Source organism: Microtus ochrogaster, chromosome 4, assembly GCF_000317375.1.
Source record: "Microtus ochrogaster isolate Prairie Vole_2 chromosome 4, MicOch1.0, whole genome shotgun sequence".
Lineage (NCBI taxonomy): Eukaryota > Metazoa > Chordata > Mammalia > Rodentia > Cricetidae > Microtus > Microtus ochrogaster.
Genome location: NC_022011.1, coordinates 32,908,063 through 32,921,479, shown reverse-complemented (window position 1 = coordinate 32,921,479; position 13,417 = coordinate 32,908,063). Strand labels below are relative to the sequence as shown.

The 13,417-nt window shown below is 47.1% G+C and overlaps 1 protein-coding gene across 1 annotated transcript in view; it reads right to left on the bottom strand.

The window, feature by feature from the left end:
- Positions 1–13,417, bottom strand: part of Disc1 (DISC1 scaffold protein) — a 165,328-nt gene that overhangs the window by 109,426 nt on the left and 42,485 nt on the right. Inside the window, exon 4 of the mRNA XM_026778672.1 lies at positions 3,530–3,677. Within this exon, the coding sequence (XP_026634473.1) occupies positions 3,530–3,677 (148 nt within the window). The remainder of the gene's footprint in view (positions 1–3,529; positions 3,678–13,417) is intronic.

The window sequence follows — 13,417 nt, the reverse complement described above, 5'->3', positions numbered from 1 at the left end:
GGGACCGTGGAGTGGGGACCGTGGAGTGGGGGGACCGTGGAGTGGGGACCGTGGAGTGGGGACCGTGGAGTGGGGACCGTGCGTGGAGTGGGGACTGTGGAGTGGGGACCGTGGAGTGGGGACCGTGGAGTGGGGACCGTGGAGTGGGGACCTTGGGTGTCCCACAGGACAGCGAGCACACTGACACCTGCATACAGAGGACATTGACTTCACTAGCCAGGGAGCAGCTGCGACAGCAGAATAAGGATCCCAGCAGCAGACAGACAAAACTGTGACTCTGACCTGTGGTTGGCACCTCAGAGTGACAGGGCTATGTGAAAAAAAAAAAAAAAAAAGCAGAAATGCCCCCAATGTCTGTGCCGTCCACCCAGGATATTGTAACAACGTGGAGAAGTGGATTTGCCAGACTGTGAAAGAACAAAACCAGAGGTGGGCTTATCTCTGAGTTCGAGGCCAGCCTGGTCTGCAGAGTGAGTTCCAGGACAGCCAGGGCTACACAGAGAAACCTTGTCTCAAAAAAAAGAAAAAAAAATCAACTGAACAAACAAAAAAAGCCATCTTGAACTAGGAAGCAGCGTCCTCCTCACCCAGGGGCTGGCCCCGTTACTGAGCGACAGAGATTAGCGCCAGGGAGGCGGTGTGAGGAGTGATTGCCACTGAGGGAGCCGTGCAGTGACCTCCAAACCCTAGTGACTGGGGTCCTGGTGTAAGCAGTTCCAAGGGGGGCAAAAAAACACAAGCTTTCTTAAGACGTTGAACAGTAGTTTTTCAAAGTAAGTAACGATAAAATTAAATAACTCATAGACTCTGGGACTATTTAAATCCCCTTACATATTACTCTAAGCTTTCATAACCCAAGATGCTGAGACAAGCCCCTCTCCCATAGTGACTGGGAGAGCTTCAAATCTGATACTTTCACTAGACCGCCCTGGCAGTTTGAGTATGGGAACATATATTGCTTTCATTAGCTTCTCAAAGAAACACTTGATCCCAGAAAGGTAAAGAGTTACCTATTTAAGTTGCTAATTCGTGTTGAAAGCTGGCCGTGTTAACAAAACTACTTTATTTCTGCGGGGAAAGTCCCTAGCACTCAGCTCTCTCCCCTGGACTCAGAGCCACACTCCTGAGAAGTTTGCGTCCAGGTCCCCCTGGTGGTCATTGTGAGTACTGCAGGAACCACTGTCTCTTGGGAAGCCTTCCAGTTCACTTGACGTGTAAAGACGAACTTCTCAGGCCACTGAGCAGCTGGCACATGTAAAAGCAGACTTTAATTATTAGCAGCCATGTAGCCATGCCCATGCGCTTTCTAAAAACGTGACAACGAAGCAGATATCAGGTCCTTTTCTAGCTGTGGTCCTAACAGAACAGGTGAAACAGAGGGAAAAAAAGTCAAGAATGAAATATAACTAAAGTGAGGAAGACGGGGGTCCCTCACGTTCTTACAAGGTGAGCAGGAAGTGTAGAGATTGCAGTCAGTCAGTCAGAGGAGGAAACAGCAGCGCAACACCAGTTACCAGCCTCCAGCCCGGGGCTGGGGCATCCAAAGGAAAACTGGCAGAAGGGAAGATCTTCCTCCAGCTTCCTCCCCGCGCCCCGCCCCCAACCCAGGTTCACATATATGCTTGTGAATCGGTATAAGCATGCACACATGTACACATATGTAACTCCTGCAAGCGTCAATTGGAGAAGTAGATGTGGCGCGTTCCTCCTCTGGGGACTGTCACCCTTCAGAACGAGGGGACGGGACTGCCACCATCCTTCAGAACGAGGGGACAGGACTGCCGCCATCCTCAGAACGAGGGATATTCAAGGCAGCAGATTGAAGGTTTCAGCCAGAGACACTGTCACTCAGGTTATTCGAGGACGTCTCAGTGAGACGTGTGAGTGACAGGCAGAGGATTGGGAGGATGATGGCTTTACTGTCTTGAGGGATGAGTGACTGCAACGGACTAGTGGGAGACCACAGACTCGAGCAAGGCTCTACTGTGTGGGAAGCTGGTGCTGACCAATTAGATGTTAGAGACTTTGGGGGTCATGCTCAGAGCACAGGATCCACGCTGGAAGTCCAGGACTCATTGATTCCAGCATAAGGGTTCTCCTTATCATTTTGTAGGAGGTGGACAAGGTCCAAGAGTGGACAGAGAAAATCCAGCAAGGCAAGAGGCTGCTGCAATAATCCAGGTAAAAACTGTAGTGAGCAGAGGAAGGGTTGGAGATCGAGGTTGGAAAGGAGAGTGAGGATGACGGAGAGATGATAGATTGACCTATGCTAACACCCCATACATTAGAGTGTCCTGGAATAGGGGTCTGGGGTCTTTCAGAGGCAACTGAAGGCAGAAATCACGAGACAAGGATTCTGGGAGAAGGAGGGGAAGGATAATAGATTTAGTGAGGTTCCTCTTTAAAGACAGTGGGTCTGGGAAGGTGACTTGGGGAACAAAGTACCTACATGCATGAGGATCAGAATTCAGACCCCAGAACCCACAAAAAGGCAGGCAGACTTGAGGGCCCACCCATGATCCCAGCACTCAGGAGGTGAAGATAAGGGGGTCCCCCAGGCAATTTAGCTAAACTAGCCAGAATCAATGAGATCCAGGTTCAGAAAAAAAAAAAAAACACCTCAATAAAATGGAGAGAAATCAAGCAAGACACTGAATGTCAACTGTGAACCTCCATATGCACCCACACACATGCAAAAATACATATACACATACACTTCATACACAGGCAAAAAAAACTTTAGAAAGGTGTTTTTGGCAAGGTTTTCCAGAGGAATAGAACAAATGGAAGGTACGTACTATAAGAGAGAAATTAGAAGGGCTTACATGCTAGAAGCTGGCAGATCCAGCCATGGCTGCCTGCGTGCTGCAGAGGCAGAGAACGCAGGAGCTGCTCAGTCCACAACACTGGACACCCCAGCAGTATCAAGCCAGAGCCGGAAGCCTGGAAGCTCCCCGGAGAGCTGTTAGCACTGAGTCCACGTCATGGAAAGGCCAAAGAAGCCAGAATCCAGTGTCAGCAGAATCGCAATGGCAACACATGCACAGAGATGGGGAAGGCAAGGGCACGCATGCAGCCCTCTTTCTCTGATAATGGTGCCAGGTGTCAATCATCGTGGAAAATGCCCCCAAAGCCCCATGAGTGTGGTTCACAGTCCAAGACATCTCTTAATGCAGCCAAGCTGACAGCCAAAACAACCATCATCCATAATAAGCTTACTAAAGGCAAGGATAAAAGCACAGTACCTCTTCAGGATAAGGAGATGAATTTATTAACCGTATTATTGACCACAGGAAGCCCAGGGTCAGCTCTCTACAGAGAGGTAAGTGTAGGGAGGAATCCTCAGAGGACTGGGATGTCTGAGACACCGGAAGTATGCAGGACCCTGCAGAGATGGGGACGGGAGGATACAGGGAGAGGAGCAAGACCTCAGGAACAGCAAGGAGAATGGCCAGTGACCACAGAATGGAGAGAGAACAGTAGAGAAAGCAGTCAAGTGGGGACTGTGGTGACATCCACAGGTGCTCACCTTTGGGTGGCTCCATACAAGGCCACCCGGGTCTGTGCTGCCAGGTAGCCCAAGAACCTGCCAAGAGCCGGTTGTTGTGAAGGCAGAACCCAGGGCAGGCGGCCTTTCTCCTCTTCCAGGTCTTCCAATCTCTGTCTCAGTGTCTCTGCTGGAAACCCAAAGAGGTGAAAGAGGGAAAGACTGTGAAACTCAGGTAACCCAAGTCTCTGCTCAGCCCCAGCCAGCGCCTTCTGAGCCACCCAAGGCTGAGAGCTGTTTCCTAGCCTGTTGGTTTCTCCTGTAGAGTCCCAGAGACCTTTCCATCCCTTTATTCCCCCCACTGCCAGGGCCTGCACTTTACCAGCCTCCGCAGTGGTTATGGCTATGGCCCACATGCAGAAGGGCAGCTGATTTTTTTCTTTTAATCGTGGTGATCCTTTGGGAGAAAACTGCCAAATTTGTAGGATTTGAAAAAAGCAGGTCGTTGGTTGGTTGGTTGGTTGGTTGGTTGGTTGGTTGGTTGGTTGGTTGGTTTTTTCAGGAAGGGTCTCATAGAGCACAGGATAACTTGGAACTCTCTATGCAGCTAGGAATGACCGTGAGCTTTCAATCCTTCCTCTATTTCCAAAGTTCTAGAATTACAGGCAAGGGCCACCATATCCAGTTTACATAGTATTGGGGATTGAACTAGGGCTTCGAGCATGCTAAGCAAGTGTCTACCAACTGAGCTACATACCTAGCATGATAGGGTACAGCTTTGATAAATCAATACCAAAAGGCAATTTTTTTATTTTATTTTATTATTATTATTATTATTATTATTATTATTATTATTTAGTTTTTCGAGACAGGGTTTCTCTGTGGTTTTGGAGCCTGTCCTGGAACTAGCTCTTGTAGACCAGGCTAGTCTCTAACTCACAGAGATCCGCCTGCCTCTGCCTCCCAAGTGCTGGGATTAAAGGCGTGCGCCACCACCGCCCAGCTAAAAGGCAATTTTTAATAACATAAATTTTCAATTAAAAAAAATAGCCAGGCTATGGAGGCACACACCTTTAATCCCGGCACTTGTGAGGCAGAGGCAGGCAGATCTCTGAGTTCGAGGCCAAGCCTGGTCCACAAAGCAAGTTCCAGGAAAATCTGGGCTGCACAGAGAAATACTGTCTCAAAAAAAAAGTAATAAATAGTTAATGCTTATCAAGTTGTAGCCAATCACAGGCCTTGAAGGCACAGAGCAATGTTCACAGTCCCCATGCCAGAGGTGACTATACCCAGTCTGTCACATAGTAGGTCTTATAGTTGTTCTAAGGACCTCGGATCATTATGAATATGAATCACTGTTTTAAAAACCCACTTAAAATAAGCTGTAGAGGGCTGGCGAGATGGCTCAGAGGTTAAGCATACTGGCTGATCTTCCAAGGGTCATGAGATCCGTTCCCAGCAACCACACGGTGGCTCACAACCATCTATAATGAGACCTGGTGCCCTCTTCTAGCCTGCAGGCAGAACACTGCATGAATAAATAAAGAGATCATTTAAAAAATAAGCTGTAGATATTGAAATTCCTTCTAGCTCATAATCAAATCCTATAATTTATCTTTGAGCCAGGAGTGGTGGCTTACCACACTTAGGAGGCTGAGGCCGGAGGATCCTGAGTTCAAGAGTAGCCCAGGCTACACAGCAAGAAACTCTTTCAAAAACTAATAAAATAAATACAGCTGTTTTTGAAGAGAAGTAAAGACTGACCTAAACTCACATCCTTGGCTCACCAAGATGGCACAGCAGATAAAGAAGCCTGCCACCAAGCCTGAAAACCTGAGTTCAAGCCCCAGAACCCATACGGTGGCAGAAGAGAACCAACTTCCACAAGTTGTCCTATGATCTCCACAGGCGCACTGCAGTATGTGTGTAAAATAAATCAGATAATGGTACTGGGCATCATGGCACACACCTTTAATCCAAGCATTTAGGAGGCAGGGTAAGTGGATCTCTATGAGTTTGAAGCCAGACACCAATTTGCTGCAAGAGGATGAACATGGTGCTGAAAAAAAATGCTTTGTGGTAAGAGGAAGCAGCGAGGAGGCTTGGTGGTGAGCTGGTTCCTAGGGCTGTTAAGTAACCCCCTATAAGGTGTATCATCACCAAAATAAAAATGATAGCTCTAAGGTGGTGAAGTCTACGACCACAGCATGTCAGTGATGATGGTGGGTGCCCATGGGAGGGCAGGCCATGGGGTGCAGAGAACACACAGCCTAGGTTTGAAGAAGGGAGGGGCATCGGATGCACCTGAGTTACCGTGCCAGGGCTTCACTCCGCCAAACGCCCAAAGTCACAGCTGCAGGCAATTGCTTTCCTAATGAGAGAAGGGAGTTGGGGAAGGAAGGAGGGAGGAGAGTTGCTGGGGTTGAGAGTGAGGTAGGAACTAAATCTGTGAAGTAGTACCTCTTCTCCAGGAACCCGACCTCCTTCCTAAAGGACACATCAGACCTATGTCAAAGTCGACTTCACGCCTTGGAGGCTACAGCTCAGTGACTGGGGGCATATCCTGATTATGGACACACATCTTGGTCCTGCAGGGTAATGAGGCCTCATGGCTAGAGCTTGCCATCAAGTGATCAGGAAAAGATTTACAGTGGCCTGTGGGTCCAGTCAGGGACACAGAATGAGAGACAACTATGAGCCCAACCTGTGACTTTCTTGTACATGCAGGGGGATTTCGAAATAAGTCATTTCCACTAAAATATAGACAAGCTAGTGCTTGGTCACTTGAGAGTGGCTCATTTGGCAGGGGTTAGGAAGTGTGGCCTTGCTGCAGGAAGTGCGTCACTGGGGGTGAGCTTTGGGCTTTCAAATGCTTAAGCCAGGCACAGAGTCCCTGGATTCCTGTTGTCTGTGGATCTGGATGTAGAACTCTCAGCTACCTCTCCAGCACCATGTGATGTGGGAGTGTCACATATCAATCTGTTGATTTCATTGGTTAAGCAATAAAGAAACTGCTTGGCCCTCATAGGTTAAAACATATGTGGGAGGAGTAAACAGAACAGAATGCTGGGAGGAAGAGGAAGTGAGCACAGACTCTACAGCTCTCCTCTCAGGGGCAGACGCCTCAGACGCCATGCTGCCCACTCCCGGGCAGACAGACACACGCGATGAAGCTCCGACCCAGGATGAACGTAGGCTAGAATCTCCCTGGTAAGCCACCTCGTGGGCTACAAAGATTATTAGAAATGGGCTAGTCCAGGTGCGAGAGTTAGCCTAGAAGAGGCTAGATAGAAATGGGCCAAGCAGTGTTTAAAAGAATACAGTGTCTGTGTAATTATTTCAGGGCATAAGCTAGCAGGCGGCTGGAGTGCTGGGGACGCAGCCCCGCCACTCCATATTACTACAACCATGTCTGTGTGCACACTGCCAACATGCTTCCCACCATGGATAATAGACTAAACCTCTGAAACTGTAAGCCAGCCCCATCTAATTCTGCTTTCCTTTGTAAGAGTTGCCGTGGTCATAGTGTCTCTTCACAGCAATAGCACACTGACCAAGCCGCCTTGGTTTCTCTTTCTTTTAACTCTCTGTTGTTTGAAACATCCTTTAGACATTGTGAATTCATTGGAAGTCAGTGGGTGGCTCCAGGCCAGCATTGGGAGGAACATGTCGCATGCACAGGTGCCAGATAAGTGCAAGTCATTTAACAGAAATGACATAATAAAAATAAAAGAAATATTGTTTGCGCTTTGGAAATAGAATGAACAAATTGAAGATTAATCAAAAAAGGTGTCAGCAAGCAGTGAGGAAAAGACAGGCATTAAAGAATACACTCTGATTGACAAAATCTGTCCCAGGCATATAAAAAGCTTTACGCAGAGGATTTCGTGACAGAAATGCCCGCCATCACCTCTGAAGCAAAAGGATTTTTTTTGTGTCCCCACATTGTATTTAGTTAATTTTCTTGTTGCTGTGACAAGATATCTGACCCAAAAAGAGTATATTTCAGAGCTCACTGGTTAGGGGGAGGAACAGCAGTGTGAGCATGAGGCGGCGGGTCACATGGCAGCCGCAGTCCGGAAGCAGAGGGGCTGAATGCTGATGCTCAGCTCGCTCCCTCCTTTTTAATGAAGACTAGATCCTCAGCCCGTGGACTGGTGCTGCCCACACTGAAGGCGGGTCTTCCTTCCTCACGTAGACCTTTCTGGAAATGCCCTCATAGAAACACGCAGAAGTATGACTCCTTGGTGATCATAGATCCCATTAAATTGACAATAAAGATTAACCATCATGTGTATAAATGTATTAATGTTTAATGAGGGTCACCCGCTACCCTTAGCCCATCAATAATAGGCTACTAATTCTAAAGCTACACCATGGAAACCTAGTGAAAGGAATGAATAAAAGGATGAACATGTAAAGAAGTATTGATGAAGCAGAAACTTTACATAAAGACATCTTGCTAAGTAGATTGGGTTCCTGCTACATGTCTGCCCACGAGATGACAGAATACACGGCATGAGCAATATTCTTAGAGCCTGGTGATCGGTCTCCATTCTATGGAGCCTCTTGGGCTGCAGCCATCAACATCTTTGCGAGTCATTTTTCATTGCTTTTTACATAATAGCCAAGAAATGCAATTTCTTGAGAGCCGCATATTCTAACTCTCATTAGCATACATATCACACAAGGATGGCCAGTTTGCAAGGATTAGACTGTAATAAGATGTATTTCCTACCGTCTCAAGCACAATGGAGCCAATCGTTGACATTTCAGAATATTGCAGTTTGTTGGGGTCGTTTTCGCAAAGATCATCCGCCGCCGGGGCACCAGAGATGTCAAACGCATTAAGCGCTTCTGAGCATCTAATGCATGCACAGTGATGTATGTATATTATTTCTGAACTCCACAACTTGCAGGGTAGGATTACAAATGTAGAAAGTGGATTTCAGAACTCTGAATAATTTGCCCGGCATGTTGAAGTGAGTCTATAGCAAAGGTGGAATTGAACCTTGGCCATTTTACAGGTCAGCCCCTAGGCTTTTTTTTTTCCACAACCGTCCTTGGAGTCACACTATCCCTACACCCCGTCACACAGGGGTCCCATCTCCTCGCTCGTGTGTCTGGGCCCCTCGTGACAGTGAGATCTACCAGACTGAGTCATAACTGCCTGCCTCCTGGCATCTAGCTCAGGGCCAGGCACACAGTAGGTACTGCAGAAATGCTCCATAAATCCATGAATCTGAGTTTCTGTTTGAACAAGACAGAAAGACAGCCACTGTGCTATCACTGTGTTATAACAGAGCCATGTGTGGTGTGTGACAGCCAGTAAACTCCGAAAGTCCCCAAGGCAGATGCGTGAGTCCTACTCGGCAAAGGAAAGACTGAAGCTTAAGGAACACTGAACGCTATCTCCTGGTCGGTCGCACAGCTCTGAGGTTCAGAACAAAGCCGAGATCCTCCCACCTCCCCACTCTGCTCCTCACCACCCCAGTTTTCACTAGGGAGGATGGTGCCCCTTGGCCATGCCAAGTCTTGAGCTCCAAGTCCCAGAGCTTTTAGTGCCAAGACCCGCCATCCCAACGGCTCATTTCCTACTCCCTTTGCCTCTTTCTCACTGAAGCACTGAGCAGCCAAAACAAACAAACAAACTCATTAAAGCAAGAACAGCCTCTGCTCAGATTCTAGGGGAATGGTGAAGACAGCCTTGGTACTTAACACTTGTGTGACAGAGCAGTTAGAAAAGTGGTGTGGAAATACTTTAATACTACGAGATAAAAACAGGGTGCAAGATCATATATCTGTGTTCTCTGTGCTCTGTGATTACAACTGTGTGCCTTTTCAAACCTGGGCAGAATTAAGAGCTCAGCAGTCAGTATGATTGTGAGTGATTTTATCTCAAATTCTCCACTTATGAAATCAGCTGTAAAATCCCAAGCTGCTTATTATTTCAGGAAGTTATTAACTCACTGGCTCCTTCTACTAGTCTTTGATTTCTGCATAAATGTGGAGATTTGGTTTCCTCAACTTCTTAATGCTAAGCAGCTTAGGGTAAGCCTGGCTCCTGGGGTCAAAGATCCCTCCAGTGAGCAACGAAGGGGATTTCTGGAAATGTATTCTTCAAAGTTCACGGCATGGCGTAGTGGCCTGGGAAATCATCTTGACGAGGTAGGAAGGGGCAGCTGGCCTCAGGAGAGCATGTGGAAAGCTCTGGAACACCAGCACTCATTTAGCTGTGACACTTGCCCACTCAGCACGGAGCCTGTATCCTCATTCTTCATGCATGGTCATTGATTCGCTCTGACAGATTTCAGCAGAACGTGTGGTTTGAAGCATCTGTTCTTCCCCCAAAAAAAATATTACCATGCAAAAGAATTACATTGTGAGTTTCCAAAATAGTAACAGTAAAGAAACGCCCAGGTGCATACCCTAGACAAAAACTAGTAAACTCTCTCTCTCTCTCTCTCTCTCTCTCTCTCTCTCTCTCTCTCTCTCTCCCTCTCCCTCATCAGCACACCTTGCAAATGCTGTCTCGCTTCCTGGATACATCAGAAAACACACACATCAGTCTGGCTATGAGCTTCTGGGAAGTGGGCTTCACTGAGACACTCAGAAGCACCCCTCACCTCTACACTGCAAACAAAAGACAAGGTTCTGTTGTTCGAGGCCAGCCTGGTCTACAGAGTGAGTTCCAGGACAGCTAGAGCTATACAGAAAGACCCTGTCTCAAAACAAACAAACAAGGCAGATTCTTTCACTAAACACCCGTCATGGAGGGTGCTAGGGAGGTAACTGGCCAGCCCACTCCATTTTGACCACAGTTAATTCATCCCTCGGGTTTTCAAAACCACAAAAGGTTATCTCTGAAGAAGGTTTATTCTGATGCTAGAAAAGTCAGTCACCTGCATATGTGGTCCAGGGTCAAGCTCAGGCTTGGAGTGGAGGCATCCATCCCCACTGGAACTATAGTCGGTGCCGTGAAGTAGGGCGGGAGGTAGGAAATTCAGTCTAAAGACATGCTCCTTTGTGGTTACTGTTTATTGTGGATTACAATGTTTATTAGTTGGTTAGTGTTAGGACCGGGTCTCACTAGATAGCCCAGGATAGCCTATAACTCATGAGTCTCCTGCCTCAGACTTGAAAACACATAGAACCTTTCTAAGTCAACTCACTGAAATTGTGCCAAATTCAGTAGGTGACCCTAAGAAAGTGTTTTGTGGGAAAACCAAACAGACTGCGTCTTCTGGTGACACCTCCAGGTCTATAAAAGTGGAAACATTTAGAAAACTCTTTTAATGAACAAAACTTTCGTAAGCGTCACAGCTCTCTGAATGCAAAATTAGCATAACTTTGATATGGTAGTAAAAGTAAAGCAAGTTTTAGGGCTTGATCTTGTTTTAAAGTTGGGTTCCAACAGTGCCCTCTGGGGTTCCCCCTAATCCTTAAACTTCCATGGGGAGCAGGGAGCATTCAGAACAAACCCAGGACCAAGAGCTGAGTTCCTTTTCTAAGTTACAGAGAAATATAATAGGAAAACTACATATCCATTTACAAACAAGTAAAATGGGAGCCTGGCATGGTAATTTATACGTGTAATCCCAGCCCTCACAATACTGAGGCAGGAGGATTACTATATTCTGAAGTCAGCCTGGTCTACTTGGTAAGATCTCAAATACAAGCAAAAACAAACTGTCAATATGAATGAGAAACTTCTGTCTAAAATGTAATAATAGATTTTCCTTCATGGGATAAACTTTATTTCAAACTCTCCATTTTAACTGAGATTTGATAAATGTGCAGCTATCACTGAGACATGCTAAACCTGCAGCTGGTGACTAACTCACTAAGCTGTCTACAGGCACAGCACCCTGCAGTGAATGCAGATCTCCTCTGGGCGACAGAGAACGTGCCCACGCCAGATGGAAGACTCGGCACACACCGACTCCCCCGTGGAAGGGAAGAGTGTGTGCCACACTGCCACACTCAGCCTTCAGCTGGTGACACTGTTTTGGGAGGCTGTCAGTCATTAAGAGGTGGGGAGAAAAACGGAGAAAATGGGTCACTGGGGAGTAGGCCACCTCTGCATCCTGCTCCCCAGTATGTGGAGTTGGGGAGTCAGAGGCACACACTCCCCAGGCCACGGGGTCATCTACTACAGTGTCTTCCTTGCCATGATGGACTATGCCCCCTCAAACCGAGACCCAAATAAATCCCTCCTGCTTTAAGTCATGTATTTGGTCACAGCAAGGAGAGCAGCAACTCATACATACACGCTCTAACAGTGCCCTGCCCCCACACGGAGCAGTAGGTTCCCTATTTCATACACTGAATCTAGACAACTGCCGGGGACACCCTAAGAATGAAATTAAAAGAACGATTCTTCCCGGCAGATCATAGGCCCGCCTTCCAACCTTCCAGCATGAGATCTTCAAGCCATGCTCTGAGTTCAGGCCTAGCCAGTATCTCTTGGGTCCTTTCTACCATCACGGTTACTCTGTGTAATGATACTGTAAAGCCCAAGGGTCACTTTTTGGGCTTCTGCTTCATCAACTCCTTTACTTCCTCCCATGAACACTGCAGATTTGGGGCCACCTCGCAGAGTGACAGAGGAAGCTCTCCCGGCCCTAAGGTTATTTTTGGAATGAGCCAAGGCCTCTTCATCATTTCCCTCCATGGGCTTTGGTGGCACTGTTTTTCCTATTAAACTGAGCATGGCATCCAATTAGTTCCTATGAATAGACTTTTCATGAGCAATCTGCTCCGTCGGTGTTTTCATAAGAAATTAGCTGGACACATCTGCTCACCAGAGCCTGAAAACCACAGCTCATTCACCCTCTTAATGGCTGGTTCTTGCAACCTGTAATCTCTTCAGACTCCACTGCCTTCTGTTGAGCAGATTTTAGTATATTCATCTCTTACCCAATTCAAGATGTGGGCGCGCAGTATTGAGCAACCGCCATCATCAGTGTTTTTAAAGTATAGTGTGAGCCCATTGGTACGGCTAGCCCTTCCCGGAATGGAAAATAAAGACACCAAGTTCTGCTCTGTGCACCTTGCTGAGCAGACAGAACAAGAGGCATAGCAGCGTGAACAGTTTAAATTCTTTGGTTAGTATAAGGGATATAAGGTACAACAGCATGGTCAAATAAAAAAAATTTAGAGGATTAAATGATTTCAGTAGCCTGAGATTGTCCAATTAGGATGAAATCTAATCAGAAGGAAGAAGACATGCTAGAGCATTACTTTCTAGAAATAACACAGAATGAAGCTGCAATCTTTGGGCTGAAGCAATGTAAGCAAAATAGTTACTTTCAGTGTTGAAGTAATGTTAGACACCGCGGGAGAGCAGCCAGCAGGACGAAAGACTAAGAAAGGACCGTGATTCCACATGCTGTGAGCCTTCGCAAGAGCTGGCTCTAAGTACTGTGCCTGGAAACAGCCAGAAGAAGCCAAAGGGCAGACATCCTTCATCCAGCTCCTCAGAATGCCATGCCAATTGGAGAAAGTAAACTAAGTTTATGGGAACATTTTCTGAGGGAAAATGCCATAGCAAGAGAAAGTAGCTGCAAGAGACTCTGAAAGGGCTCCCTCTAGAACCCGCCAGATTCCTTCAATGAGCTTCACATGGCAAAAAGACATAATCCATGGTCATCAGGCCTAGGTGCCATCCTAAGAACAGAGCCAAGAGCCTCCTGAACTGTGAGGACAGACAGCAGCCAGGACTCTGGTTAGGTGTTAGCGTGTGCCTTCACCAGGGGGAACAGCTGACAGATACTTCTACAGGGCTCTGGTTAGGTGTTCGCCAAGGGGAACAGCCAGCGGGTACTTCTACACGACTCTGGTTAGGTGTTAGTGTGTGCCTTCACCAGGGGAACAGCTGGCGGGTACTTCTACACAACTCTGGTTAGGTGTTAGTGTGTGCCTTCACCA